At 52.3% G+C, this 14,071-nt stretch overlaps 2 protein-coding genes across 2 annotated transcripts; both read right to left on the bottom strand.

The window, feature by feature from the left end:
* Positions 1-86: 86 nt before the first annotated feature.
* Positions 87-644, bottom strand: SPBR_02073 (uncharacterized protein; the record flags this gene model as incomplete). Its single annotated transcript, XM_040760382.1, has 1 exon — positions 87-644. One exon carries the CDS (start codon positions 642-644, stop codon positions 87-89), a length of 558 nt encoding a protein of 185 aa, XP_040618996.1.
* An 889-nt stretch (positions 645-1,533) lies between these two features.
* On the bottom strand, positions 1,534-3,685 carry SPBR_01432 (uncharacterized protein; the record flags this gene model as incomplete). The annotated part of the gene is made up of 4 exons (XM_040759743.1): positions 1,534-2,132; positions 2,216-2,368; positions 2,434-2,754; positions 3,304-3,685. The coding sequence occupies 4 exons, from the start codon at positions 3,683-3,685 to the stop codon at positions 1,534-1,536; spliced, it is 1,455 nt and encodes a 484-aa protein (XP_040618995.1).
* Positions 3,686-14,071: the final 10,386 nt, after the last annotated feature.

The raw sequence follows: 14,071 nt of genomic DNA, 5'->3' as shown, positions 1-14,071 counted from the left end.
GGAACATAGTAGGCAAGATACCTGGACATAAAAACGCCAAATTAGCACGTGTGCATGACTTCAAATTGCTTGGGATAAAGACATCGTTACATCGACCCCGTATCGGTCAGGCCATGGCGCTCAGCTAATGCGCTCGACGAGCTCATCTTCTTGCTGCGGACGTTCCGGACTAGCCTCCGCCGCCAGGTGCTGCTGTTCCTGCTGCCAGTGATGGTCGATATTAGGCCGTCTATGATGGGAATTGAGCCGCTTGGCCCATCTCTCGCCGAGTCGATCCCTGTGTCAGAGTTGTCGTCGGCTAGTGCTGGGCTGGCGGGACGTGGCGAGAAGGTGCCGTGGTTGCAGGAGCCGGCGTGCGAGCAATGACGGTCGTTGAGCACATCTTGCAAGAGGGCAGTGGATTCGGATGGCGCAGCACTAGGTCCAGCCTGTGAGAGGCGCAACTCCTCGTCAACGTTGTAACTGCTGTAGCCATCTTCATTTCTAAAGTGTGTGGTCGGGCGGGTGCGCGGCGAGGGTTGCGGGCTGCTTTCTCGTGGGGGATCCAGCTTATCGCGGGATGAGGACGAGGCCGCATCAAGGGCGAAGCTGGGACGCAGGCTGCTTCCGCCAGACGACGTGAGAGAGTCGGAACTTCTTGCCATACTCTACCAAGAGGAAGGCGTCCGTGATAGATGAAATGGTCTTGGCGACGGCGCGCTGTTGGTGGAAAATGTCAGTCGTTGGGCAGCACGAGGAGCATGCATGCCAAGGGAAATGCCGTAGTAAAGAATGGTGGGATCGGACACGTGCGATTAGGACGGGACAGAGTATGTGAACGCGGAGCGACGAAATGCCCAGACCCGCAGACCAAATTGGTCGGGAGCGACAATGGAACCTGTGGCGACAATGAGTAGATTCAAAGCCAAGGCGAGCACATCGTAGTTTGCCAGTATCTCGTCAGGTAAACCTAATGACATCCAGAGCTCCGTGGTACTCGTAGAAAATGCAATGGGTGAGCGGTCGTGGGCCATCACGGCAATGACGGATGCAGGTTATGGCCAACGACAATTACGGAGCAATGCTGGGCGTAGCAAATATGCTCTAGAAATACGCCCTCGTCAGCGCGTAGCCGTCCGCCGAATCGCCGATAAAATTCGTTGGCATATCCGCCACAGAAACAGGGGTGCTGGATGCTACGATATGCCAATCATAGAGGCTGAATTAGTGGATGACAACGCTATCATGGCCTCTTTTAACAGATGCGTTAACTGCTAGCGCATGAATTAGCCCATAACAGGTAATTACGATGCATAATTACATCGTAAATGTTGTACGAATTACATTGTAATATGTCGTGGTGTCAATTCAGAGCCAGGTGCCGACGCATTTTTTCGCTTTGAGATGATGGTAGCGATACAAAAATCGAGCAAGAAATACACCCGGTACATCCTTCTTGAAGCTGAAGCATCGAATTTGAACGACAAGTGCTGGTCTAGTACTTAATCTATGAAAGTATTTGTCTATTTTTGTAAGCGTCGTGTAACGGGACCTTTACTTGCCTTCGCCTACCTCACACACTACGCGGATACGTCCTTCGACTCGGGGCGCGATGGCCTTGGTCCAATCCGCCTCGTACTCTAACTCCGTCAACGTATCACCAAGACGACTCGGCACGCCGGCCAGGCGACACCACTTGCGGGCCACTCGGCGCATAATCTGCATCTGTCTGTCGATGCGGCGCATTTCTTCTGTGTTTTGAGCTGGCGTTGCATCGTCAACAACACGCTCATTGAAAGGTACCGCGCTACACCGTCTCTGGCGAAGTCGCGCTGCCGTCCAGTCTCTCCAGCCCGCGTCGTTGTCTGGCGACAACGAGCGCCCGCGAAAGTCTTTCTGTCGGGCAATAGGCTCTGCTATCAGTAATGAAGTCGTCGAACCGGGCTGTAGATGTGGATGGTGGTGATCAACTTTGGATACGACGCGACCCCAATGATGTTCCATTGGAAGGCTCCAGTGCGTCCATTGGTCAAGCACCTTGAGGGCCATAAAATACTGCCGCAGCATCATTGAGATGAGTATGCCACTTTCTTCGTCCACAATCTCTTCTGCAGTGCCACCTTCGGATTTGGCAAGAAGGCTCGCGAAACCGTCTGGAACCGTTAGTGGAGAGTCGACGAAAATAAACGGGGACACAGGAGTTAGACTGGAGGAAAGGCTCAGTACAGAAACTTACCTTTCCCACGCGCCATGTAGCCTCGCGTACACAGCACATACAATTTCTGCAAGTCGGCAGGAGCACCGCCGAGTTCCCACTTTGTGATACGTGAACCCGGTGGTTTTAATGGGTCAAATTCGTACGTGATGTTGGAAACTTGGGCGAACCGGCCTGCACACCGTTAGTTTAGTAGTCTCGCGCACGCTTTGAAAATTAGCCTGGCTTGCAGTACCCACCTTCCAATGCTGGATACAGGGACACTCCATTCTCCAGAGCGTCCAAGATGGCCTGGCCTGTGACTCGAAGGACGACCACCGGGTCCTCAAATGGAAAACAATCGGTAATGTCCTTGACACGCACCGGCCCGGGTGGGTAAATTTGGTCGCCACGGATCGTACCGGAGGCCATGATGGCACAGTCCGCCTCATAGTGCAGACGCATAATGTCGCAGACAAAGTTGCCTAAGTTGCTTTCCTTGACCCGGACAGTGGTGAATCTCGCATCAAGCGGTGCCGCCGTCCAGCCAATAGCCTTTTCCAGGCTCTGTTTGAGTTTGGCTGTAAGTTCTTCAACAAGACCAAGAGTCGGCATGTCCTCCGGAATAGATGAAACAATGTCTCTTCGCCGTATGACAAAATCCCAACGAGACTTGAGCCCACCGCCATCGCTGCTGAGTCGACGCCAGGCTTCAATGTAACTCAGTTGTTTGAAGTCACTACCTGAACGGAGCACATGCGTACCATTGACAAATTTATGCGAGTAGTAATGGTCGTGCCCTCCAAGTATAAGGTCGGCATCACCGCCTAGATTTTGTGCCAATTTGATATCGTTTGGCTCTCGTGCATGGGAGAGAATAATGATCATATCAGCACCAGCTTTCCGAAGTTCCGGGATAAGCTGCTTGGCTGTCTCCGTAGCAGACTGGTAAACAATATTTGGCGGGAGTGCATTGACCGTATCAAGCCATTCACGCTCGCCCAATCCGATCAATCCGATCTTGATTCCGTTGGACGAGGTGATTATGTGAGATTTTTGTAGATGCGCAATAGGGATGCCGTCACCAAGGGCCGGGTCGAAGATGTTGGCAACTAGCCATGGAAACGTACATTTGCCTGCGAGATATTCAAACTGTTTGACGCCAAAGTCGAGGTCATGATTCCCAACGCAGGCACAGGTGGTCGCGAGCTGGTTTAAAATAGGTACCATATGACTGCCCTTGGTGACGGAACTTTCCAAGCTCGGGTTGAAGGCGTCGCCGGAAAATAAGGTAATGAGATCAGGCTGGCCGATGTACCGTTTTGAAGACCTATACTCATTTACTGCGGTTTGGAAGCGCGCAGCCCCACCGACCGGCTCGGCCGATGAAGGGTCCAGATGGTAGACGTCGTTGAAATGCAGGATACGTAGGTTCGGGAGCGAGTCGATACTGTGGTCGGGAGTGAACGTAGGAAACTCAGTGCCGTCTGATGAAGAGGATATGGCACGCATCGTTCTGCTGGCTGCGGAAGCCCGGGTTCGGCCGGCCGGCAATTGGCTGTTGTCTCGTGCGGCCACAAGTGCCTTTCGCGGTTCTCTCTCCAGTAGTAGCCGGGTATTTGCCTCTACTAAACACTCGCGGGAAAACAACAAAGAAAAGGCTGTCAGCAATGCTGCCCAATGATTAGGAAGATAGATACCCGGGAGGCTTTTTTTCGGAGGGGAGAAGGCAAGCTAGGAAAGGAAGGAGCGCTGGATTCTATGAAATTGGGAACTTTCTATGGGTCATGTCTCGATGGTTTCTGTCAGCGTATGAGCATTCTACCTTCAATAGTGGACATCGTACAGAATACGTACGAAGTAGTCGGTCTGACGTCGAATCCGACCTCTCATACAAGCGGGCCATTTGAGCCGCCTACCTTGGCTCGGCAACCGCGCCAAAAGGCGTAACTTTCGGGAGCGTGCGCTAGGACCACCATTTTATGTGTTAGTACATTTTCTAACGGCTTCCTTATTCTAAAAAATTACGTATTTCGTTTTGGCTTCATCACGACGTCAGCAAACTACCACGTCTGTACTAAAGAACGGCTTATTCCTGCCAAAATGGCCAATGAAGAACCAACCATACGCTTTGCGCGCCGCGAAGGTACGCAATTGCTTGATTTATGGCCTTCAATAATGATTCTGTTCGGGTTTCTAACCATTTGTAGATGTCCCGTCAATCCTCCAGCTGATCCGCGAGCTCGCAGACTATGAGCACGCGATTGACAGTGTTGAGGCTACCGAGGAGAAGCTGCTGGCCACCATTGCGTTCGCTCCCCAGTCACATGATGCTAACAGTCTCACGGTGTCGACAGAGCCGACATCCCCAAGTCGGCCTGCACGCTGTTTGATCCTCTTTACGCCTGATGGGACACCCGCTGGCATTGCACTTTACTTTTACAACTACAGCACATGGCGTGCGCGGCCTGGCATTTATCTCGAGGACCTCTTTATAAGTTCGTCTCAGAGGAAAAAGGGCTACGGCCGAAAGCTGCTTGAGGCTTTAGCAAAGGAGGTAGTCGCCATGGGCGGCGGGCGATTGGAGTGGAGTGTTCTCAAGTGGAATGAACCAAGCATCAAGTTTTACGAGAGCATCGGTGCTACGATGATGGATGAATGGGTAGGAATGCGTGTTGATGGTGAGGGACTAGCCAATCTCGCAGGGGAGAATTAGCAACATGTCGCAGGGAGAGAATACAAAGAGCAACCTGGGGTTTGCATTGATTCAGCCCTGGTGTCATCTATCATTCGGACCATTCGCTGCATTTTTGGGTGGCGTCGCATCTCAAGTGGTGTTTTTCGGGTGCTCCCCTGATGAACGAAGAGGCAAGGCGCCTTTGCTGTCGACCCCTTCAAAAAACTCGAGGCTGGCCGCCGTCGGTGATAGCGGCTGCAATGAAGTTCCGCCCCATGTGATATCCCAGCCACTCGCCTGCCCGCCTGCCTTGCTTTCCATAACTGCCGTCAACTGCCAAATCTCCCCATACAACCGCCGCCAAAAACGAGGCGTATAGTTGTGGTAGCCAATGGCTGGACCATCGAAGGGCGAGCTTAAAGGTGCTGGAAAAGGTCTAGAGGCAAGTCGAAAGCGTCGAGAGTTAGATCGTTCGACAGACCTGACGGGACCTGCCAAGTACTTCTCCCAGTCCCATGTCTCAATTCCGCCGTCTGCTGGTGGCAACGTGTCTTGAAGAGAAGTTGCGGCCGATGCAGCGGAGGGGCGCCTCGACGGCACAGCCCAATGCGAACCTGCTTCGCCGGTAGCTAATTGCTTCAAAAGCTCCCACTCGCCACGGGGTAAAGGTGGCAATATGCGGTTCGCACACTGCTTCCACCACTTTTTCTCTTTCAGGCGCGCTGGTTTCTCAGCAAAGGGCTTCCCCCATATATTCATTGCGGGAACCGCTGCGCGAGGATCAAGCCTCTTGGAGCTAAAGTTTGGTCGCGGGGAATTGCGCAAGTTGCGGCCAGCCTGGCTTCTCGCGAACGCAAGGATTTTCCCTTTATCCCAAGTCCCCAGCCAGTCCCGCGGGGCGGTGGCATGTGCTTCCCGGAGTTGGTCTTCAAGTTGTCCCGAATTGTCTGGTTGCTTCGGCCGGCAAAGATCCGCGAGAAGCTCGTGGCGCCTCCAGCCGATGCGGCCGAACGACAACATCATAACTTTGCGCATGCGGTCCATATCCCCAAGGTTCGCTGCCCGAAGATTGCGAAAGTCATGGAGGGCCTGACGAAGACGCTTATTAGGATTCTGATCTCCCCTGTGCCTTCTAAACCGGAGGCGAATGCGAGGTTCAATGCGCGTCCTACATACCGGCGGAAGGTAGGAGGCTTCACGGAGTAGGCTGCGATATACGTGGAGCGGATTGTAGGCCCTCTTGAATCCGCTTGGCGGTGACATGACGACTTATGGGCATCTGATGTATGCTGTACTCGAAGAGCTAGATTGTCTTCATGATTAAAAGCTCTCATTAATAGTTTTGCGATAATCCGGCTTCAAGCTCAGCCTTCCCATTTCAAAACTGGGTACAAAGAAAAGCCGTCCTTGAACAGGTACTTTTAAGGCATTATCCGTATCCCACACAGTGTGGTTAATGTGTCGTCTGATTGGCGAGTGGCTCGGTGTCCACTTCCTCCCGCCCGCCCGCCAGGCGCGTCGTGCGGCCAGGCCACGGACAGAAACCTGGACACGAAATCACGAAACCGACACGACCGCGACACCCCCGACTTTAATTGATTTCCAACACGCCTAATACATGGAGCGGTTCGCCCATCTGAGCATCGTCAACACCAACTTCATTTATGAACCACCCAGTTCATAGTCACGCTCTCCCCCTCAATCGTCACATCACGCCGCCCTGGACTCCATTTGACGCGACGACGCCTCCTACGTGAACGAGTGAACCCTTTCCCGTCTTACGTACCTCTTCACCTTGCCTTTCCTTGCGTCGCTTGCTTCCCCCGACTGTCATCTTCCTTAATCTGTCAATTTTGCTCCCATTCGCCGAACTGTTTTCTGTTCGTCAGCGACTTCGCATCTAACAAGACGCAGCCCTTAGCAGTCCTTCTCCTCGCCTTGTTTGTTCTATTGTGTCGACGTAGCTTTTCCCTCCTCTCCCCTCTCTGTTGCCCTGTAGCGGTTGCTTACCATCGCCCACCTCTCCGACATCCACTCTTCTGATCGCTGCACCCACGTCATTGTCGAATCATTATCTCGTCTGGGCCCCTGGAAGGTTGCCCTATATGGCCTCTGCAACTGTCACCACATCACTCCAACCACACGGCGCATCCTTCTCGGCTGCCGGTGGTCTTTCTCACGAGCAGACGCAGCCTCCAAACCAGAAAGCAACGGCCCCAACTCCCTCGCCGGCCTCGGCCTCCGCTCAGCTGGCGGTGACAATCCCACCATCGCATCCATCCCACGCGCCACATCTGTCGGTCGGCAATCCCTTGGATCATTCAAGCAACTCACTCAGCGGCGTCGCTCAAATGCCATCCGCGTCGCAACAATCGCAGTCTTCACAGCAGTCTTTTGCAATGAACGCGGATCTTTCACAGCAGTCCGGGCCGTTATCGGTGTCTGGCTATCGACCTTTTGCAGAGTCTTCCCAATCGAAACCTGAAGACGACGATCCGATGAAAATCTACTCGGTATGCTACATAAACCTGTGCTTTCCCTCCCTTTTTGATTCGGACCTATACCACATCCGATACCGTGTTATCTTGTGGACCTTGAGCTAACCTTGTATCTTCAGGCTGTTTACTCGAACACAAATGTTTACGAGATGGAAGTGAACGGCATCGCCGTTATGCGCCGCCGTCACGACTCTTGGCTCAATGCTACACAGATTTTGAAAGTTGCCGGTGTCGACAAAGGCAAGCGCACTAAAATTCTCGAAAAGGAAATCCAAACAGGGGAACACGAGAAGATCCAAGGAGGCTATGGAAAATATCAAGGCACCTGGATCCGTTTTGAGCGCGGAGTCGAGGTGTGTCGGCAATACGGCGTGGAGGAGATACTTCGTCCCCTCCTAACCTATGATATGGGACAGGATGGTGGTATTGCTGGCCAGGGCAATTTCAACACACCGACTAAAGAACAGGCAATGGCTGCTCAACGAAAGAGGCTCTATAACGCCGGCAATGAAAGCCGGTCTAATGGCGCGTCGGGCACCTTCTTCAAAGGCATTTCCAGCACGGCGTCCAACATGGTCGGCATCATCAGCAAGGCCCGCTTTGACTCACCCGGCCCGAGGAACCGTCCTGCGAGCGGCCAGGCGGACAGAAATAGTCTCGCACGCGGTCCAAGTTTTACTCGCCAACCGTCAATGCAAGGCGACGAACTTCCGAATTCCCAGCAAAGCTATACGTCCGAATACAACAGAGATGATGCTGCTTACTCGTCTCAACCCCACAGCGCCCAACAAACCAACATCGGTGATGGCACAGAGCCTCCTCGGAAGCGTGCCAGGATGACGGCCACCCCTGCCGACAGCTTTGCGTTCCCTGGCTCGGCCGATGCATATGCTAACGCGGCCGCGTTCCCAGGCTCCCCAACAGAGCCGAACGAGTCGTTCATTTATAGCCAAGCTGGCTTCGAGCTACACCCGTCCATAGAAGGCCTCAACCCCCTCCCGCCCCTGCCGTTTGAAGTTTCCGCCGATGCCGAAAACAAGCGTAACACTCTTATGTCCCTGTTTATGGACTCGAATGGCACAGGTCAATCCCGATTCGACATTCTTCGTCGCATGACGCCGCATGAGCTTGATATGCCTATTGATGCACAAAGCCATACTGCTCTGCATTGGGCAGCCACGCTGTCTCGGATGCCTCTGCTCCGCTCTTTGATTGCTAGCGGTGCAAATCCATTTCGTGTCAATGCTGTAGGCGAGACGGCATTGATGCGTGCGTGCCTTGTTACAAACTCCCATGAACACAATTCTATGCCGGACCTCCTGGATGTGCTAGGCAGTACAATTGAGGTGCGCGATGCAAAGGGACGAACTGTGCTGCACCATATCGCAATTACAAGCTCTGTCAAAGGGAGAAGCGCGGCCAGCCGGTATTATCTCCAGTGTCTCCTTGAATGGGTTGTACGTCAAGGGAGTGCACCGAGCAGCCAAGTACTTCAATCGAGCATGAATGGAAATCTGTCGTCTGCTCCTGAAAAGCTCGGCCTTGCCCGATTCATGAGCGAAATCGTTAACGCACAAGATAAGGCTGGAGACACGGCCTTAAATATTGCTGCCAAAATTGGAAATCGCAGCATCATCTCACAGTTGCTAGAGGTCTGCGCAGATCCCAACCTTCCGAACCGACAAGGTTTGCGGCCACTGGACTTCGGGGTTGGGATTAGTACCTCTGGTGAAGGACGTGCTGATGATGCACGCGACGGTGAACCCAAGGGCGGCTCTGGCAGCAGTCAAAAGAGTCACGAAAGCAATGACGAAATCGTTTCATGTAAGAATCTGACCATCTCTCTCCTTCACTTTCCTGGTCAACAGTTCGGTGCTAATGCAAACGAGCCATTACGCATCTCCTATCAGAGACCGCATCGGTGTTTCAGAACGAGATGAAGGCGAAACAGTATGCGGTAGATTCTTTGCACGCCTCGATTCGCACGACCTCGTCACAATTGGGTGAAGCTCGACGGACTCTCGATACACTTGAGGGGAAAGCAAAGAAACAGCAGCAATCACGCCAGAAAGTCATCAACTTGTCACGTGCTCGGGCCGAAGAGCAGTTCCGTGTGATGGAACTCGAACAGGCACGAGGACGTACTCGTAGTGACCCAAGCCTTACAATGAGCTGGGAAGTCGAAGTGGAGAGCTTGGTAACCATGCCAGCCCCGTCGCCGGGTAGTGAGTGCGTAAACGGCTCAACGTTGAGAGACTCGCCAGTGCTACCTTCCAGCAGTGTCCTGCGGGCACGAATCAACGCCCTGCGTTTGCGGACCGCGGAGACGCGACAGGCAGAGCAAGCTCTCAAAAGTCGCAGTAGGGAAATTGAACTCAAGTTCAGGCACCTGGTGGCACTCGCTACAAAGTGCTCGGATGCCGATGTGGACAGCCACCTCGACAGCCTAATGCGTGCTGTGGAGAGTGAGAAAGGCGACTTGGAGATTGGGCGTGTGCGTCGTTTCCTTGGCGGTGTTGAGGGGGTTGTGCATTGAGCAGTGTAACTTTTGTTGTACTCCGGTTATGTTTTCACCTTGTGTTTTCATGTGTTTAGTTGGCACTTTTGCCTTCTGGACTACATTATCTTTGTCTGCATTTATATTTTTCGGGGGCCTGCGTATCATATGTGAGCAATTATTGTGCTAAACCTGACTTATATTGCAATCTTTCTTTGTTATCTAGCCAGCTTGTTCTCCGTGACCACAAAATAAAGTCGGGACGTAATATCCCTTTTCGGCCTGAATATTGTCTAGTCCTAAAACCTCGTGAATGTGTATGTAACACATTGATTCTGTGTCATTGTTCCGTTTCGTGTGACGGCCATGTCGAAGTCTCGAAAAGCGACAGCTTGCTTAGAGCAAATAATTATTACTATCAATTAAGTAAACCCAAAAATATATTTCCAACCGAAACACCATGCTCGCTTCTCTAAAATGCCCATTGCCTCGCATGAACGTCGATTTGTTAGCTACGTGGCACCGTAAAGATTCTCCCAACGTTCCCGTATACCATTAACCTGCAACCTCAGCCGGTTGATCTCAAAATCCAGCTCCTCGACGTTACGGGATAGTGCACCAACCTCTTCGAATCGTCGGGATCCATGAGCGCTATCCACCATCTGTTGCACAAGAAAACGTTGTTCCTCCAATACGGCCAGGTTTTCCCTCACTTCCCTTTCTTCCGTCTCTAAAACAGACATAACTGTGCTCACTTCGCTACCTGCCACGCTTCCAGAGTCAGTCCCATCACCAATGTTTTCGCTGATGCGCAGGGGTGACATTTGAGGGCTGCCGCCGTTGAGATTTGCGAGAAGCCTGCGGTGCGTAGAAGCGTTGGCCGAAGGTTGATGGGACCGTAACATCTTCGGAACATGTTTTAATGGTACCATATTGAGGTGTAAGAATGTCGATGCAGCAGTAAAAACGGACTTTTGCAAACGCCGTTGTGCAGGACTCTCTGTTTTGAGGTCGCGGAGGCGGACAGCCGCTAGGTTGTACTTTGAGAAGCTGTCCATTAGCCGTTTGCGTATTTTCGCAGCTTCTTGAATCTGGGCACGAGTCGCTGGCGGTCGATTTGATCCAGGCGCATCGGGCTGCAAGGATTGTAGGGAGCGTTGAAATAAGGGCATCAGCTGCCGGATTCCCCATTCAAACTGGCGGAGCGTTTCGTAGGCTCGCTGGTCGGCGGGTTTGTACTCTGCAGAGGCGTCGAAGTCCCGTTTCGAGAAAATCGTTGAATTGCAATCGCGACACATTCGAATATCAACATCAACTTCATCCCCCGCCTGCTCGCGTAACTTTTCAATGGGATTTGCGGAAATATTTCTCTTGCGGGTAGCCACGCTCAGGCCGACTTCTTTGGAACACCCGGTCTGTGGATCTGCGCATACTACTCTCCCACAAATACGGCAGTGGTGGCGACGGAAGGTCCACGACCCAAACTCTTGTTGGCAGAATGGGCACCGCGTTACTTTCGAGTCGTCCTCCCAAGCTATCACTGACTGCTCTATCGTTTTCCGGAGGTTCTTGTGGCCCGAAAGTGCCGAAACGGGCGACAATAGGTTGGCTGTTCCTCCACTCACAGCGCCCACACCGGCCACCGCAACCAGCTCTGGTGGTGGATCAGCAAGTAGCTGTGTCAATTTAGTAAGACGTTTTTCGAGCCTCGCTATTTCCAAATTTTGCCGTTCGATACGCCCTTTTCGGACTTCAATAAAGCCACCAGTTAAGTCAGCCTCTACGCCACAGTGGTCGTTGTAACCAGGGCGTGATTTGTAACAAGTCTCGCAGACACGGGCCCAGTAGCCCCGCATAGGGTCATAATCTGCTGAACGAGAAAGTTTTGTCTGGTACATCGTATGTACTTCACAGAATAGTTTACCACAACCCCGGCAGTTGATGCTTCCATTTAGAGGACCCAGGGTTTTGGGGCATGTCGGGTCGGTGCACATATCGTGGCCAGTCGGTCTTTGCCAGTGCTTCCGCGTAATCATTACATCCGGATCAGCTGTCGGTTCGGGGGTGGGCCTTAACGGGCCTCCATGGTTCGGTGCGGTTTGCAAGGTATGGGTTGGAAAGGAGGCATTTGACTCGAACGCCTCGATGCCTCGGAGCTTTTGGTTAAGAATGGATAAAGGCTGAAATTTCTTAGCTTTGGTCACTTGCTTATCGAACCAAGTCTTCACTTCATCTTGCTGTATCTCTGGCAGTTCTTGATGAGCATCGTCAATATGTCTATCGTGCGGTTAGAAGTCTGTAATATCCAGGCGAAGGAGTTCTCGTAAGGTATAACATACCTGTTCAGCTGAAGCAACGTAACCTAGTGATTCTCTATTAGTTCTCCCAAGCTATTGACCATTAATCAAGAACAACGATCCCCCAAGGCTATCAGAAAGCCCAACACATACCATCTCCTCCTGGCAAATTGGACAAACTAGCTGTCCCCCATCGCGCAGGGAGGGCGTAGCCAAACTAATATTCGCAGTCAAGTCCTGGTCGGCGCCGGGTAGCGTGCTAGGTGTGGAAGGGGGCGATAGCCCGGCAGCAATCTGGGAGCCCCGCGACAGGCTACTAACATCAGACGGAGCACGAGGGCTAGATGAGCGCACACGCCGCAGAGTTTCGCCAGTCTCCGTCGGTGGTGCGAGTCCTTTACCACTTCCTAAGACTCTGCCCCCTCCAAGTTTCCGCGACGCCATGGGATAGGCGTGGTGACAGTTCACCGGTGGCCGCTCAGTCTGTTTTAGTTCGAATGATTGGGGGCTCGGTTTGAGCCACAGTCGGCGGCCCTCACCGGCAAGGCGAGGTCGGTAAGGAAGTCGGGGAAAGGATAGAAGCGCAGGCTGGTACAGCCCTCCAGCTGACCTTGTCGCAAATGCCGGGAGATGGTCACTGTTCTGCCGTGTCGTTGGTTTCGTAAGATACAATGAGGGATATGATTACGGGCTCTGTCGGCGAGTAATATGGCACACGTTTAGTACGCCGAAGCTGTAACTGCTGCTAGTAAATCCAACGTAATACAACATATTTTGGGCCCCAATAGGTGCACATGCCTGTGCATATAAAATTTATTATGTAATAATGAATACGGCCTCCTATTGGCCTACAGTCTTGTGCATATAAAATGCCTTACATAATTGTTTTTTCATCGCCGACGTCATCGTTGGGAGCATCATTGGGAGCATCACCAGAAGCATCGGCAAAGTTGTAAAAAGTATGAATCACCATATAAATTATGTGCTATAACTTATAACTCCAGGTAAGCCTTTACGGCGGTCCGCGAGGCCCGTCTAAAACGAGTTCTCCGAGCACGCAATATACGGGGCCACTGATGTACGAGAGGTCCATGTACGAAGTACGCTGCCGGTACCGGTTACACCGCGCTCCGCCTCCGCTTCCTCCAGCTCCTGTCATGCCACACACGTTAAACTTGCACATTTTATTGACCAATCATATGCACTTAATGGATTATGTAAGAAAGGTCCTATATGTACAGGCCTGGGCACCTCTTCGATACCGATAAACCCGGTCTAAACTAGCTTCCGAGCTCCGTCCTTTTATCGCTATTGATCTTTCTCCTCATACCACGATAAATCATAGAGCACCCACTTTGGACAACAAAAAATGACCACTTTTAATTCACATTTTGCCATTTGACAACTGGCCCTTGCATTATTCCGCCGCTACATAAAATGGCCAACACATTTCCCGAAGTTCAAGGCGGAGGTAGCTTGATTATTGCGTGGCAGATCAGGGCCAAAAAGGTCGTTGTGGTTGGCGGCGGCGAGGCAGGTTCTGTCCTTCCCCCAATTTGAGAATTCGGTTGCTAATCTATGGTATGTATAGGTTGCTGCTGGGCGGATCCTTCATTGCCTCAACGCTGATGCTGCGGTTACCGTTGTCGCCCCATTATCGGGCTTGAACCCAGAGGTGGCCTATCGAGTAAGCCAAAAACAAGTGCAGCACATCGACCGCCTGTTCGAACCGCAAGATCTTGACGGCGCCGATATGGTTCTTACGGCTGTGGACGACCCGGAGGCATCCACTCGGATATGGAAGCTCTGCAAGGAGAGGCGAATTGCTGTCAACGTTGCCGATGTTCCACCAGAGTGCGATTTTTACTTTGGTAGCGTGCACCGTGACGGACCATTACAAATAATGGTCAGCACCAATGGCAAGGGTCC

The sequence above is a fragment of the Sporothrix brasiliensis genome (assembly GCF_000820605.1).
Source record: "Sporothrix brasiliensis 5110 chromosome Unknown Cont18, whole genome shotgun sequence".
In the NCBI taxonomy this organism is placed as follows: Eukaryota; Fungi; Ascomycota; class Sordariomycetes; order Ophiostomatales; family Ophiostomataceae; genus Sporothrix; species Sporothrix brasiliensis.
Note: the sequence above shows the minus strand (reverse complement) of the source record. Positions and strands in the feature narration are given on the sequence as shown.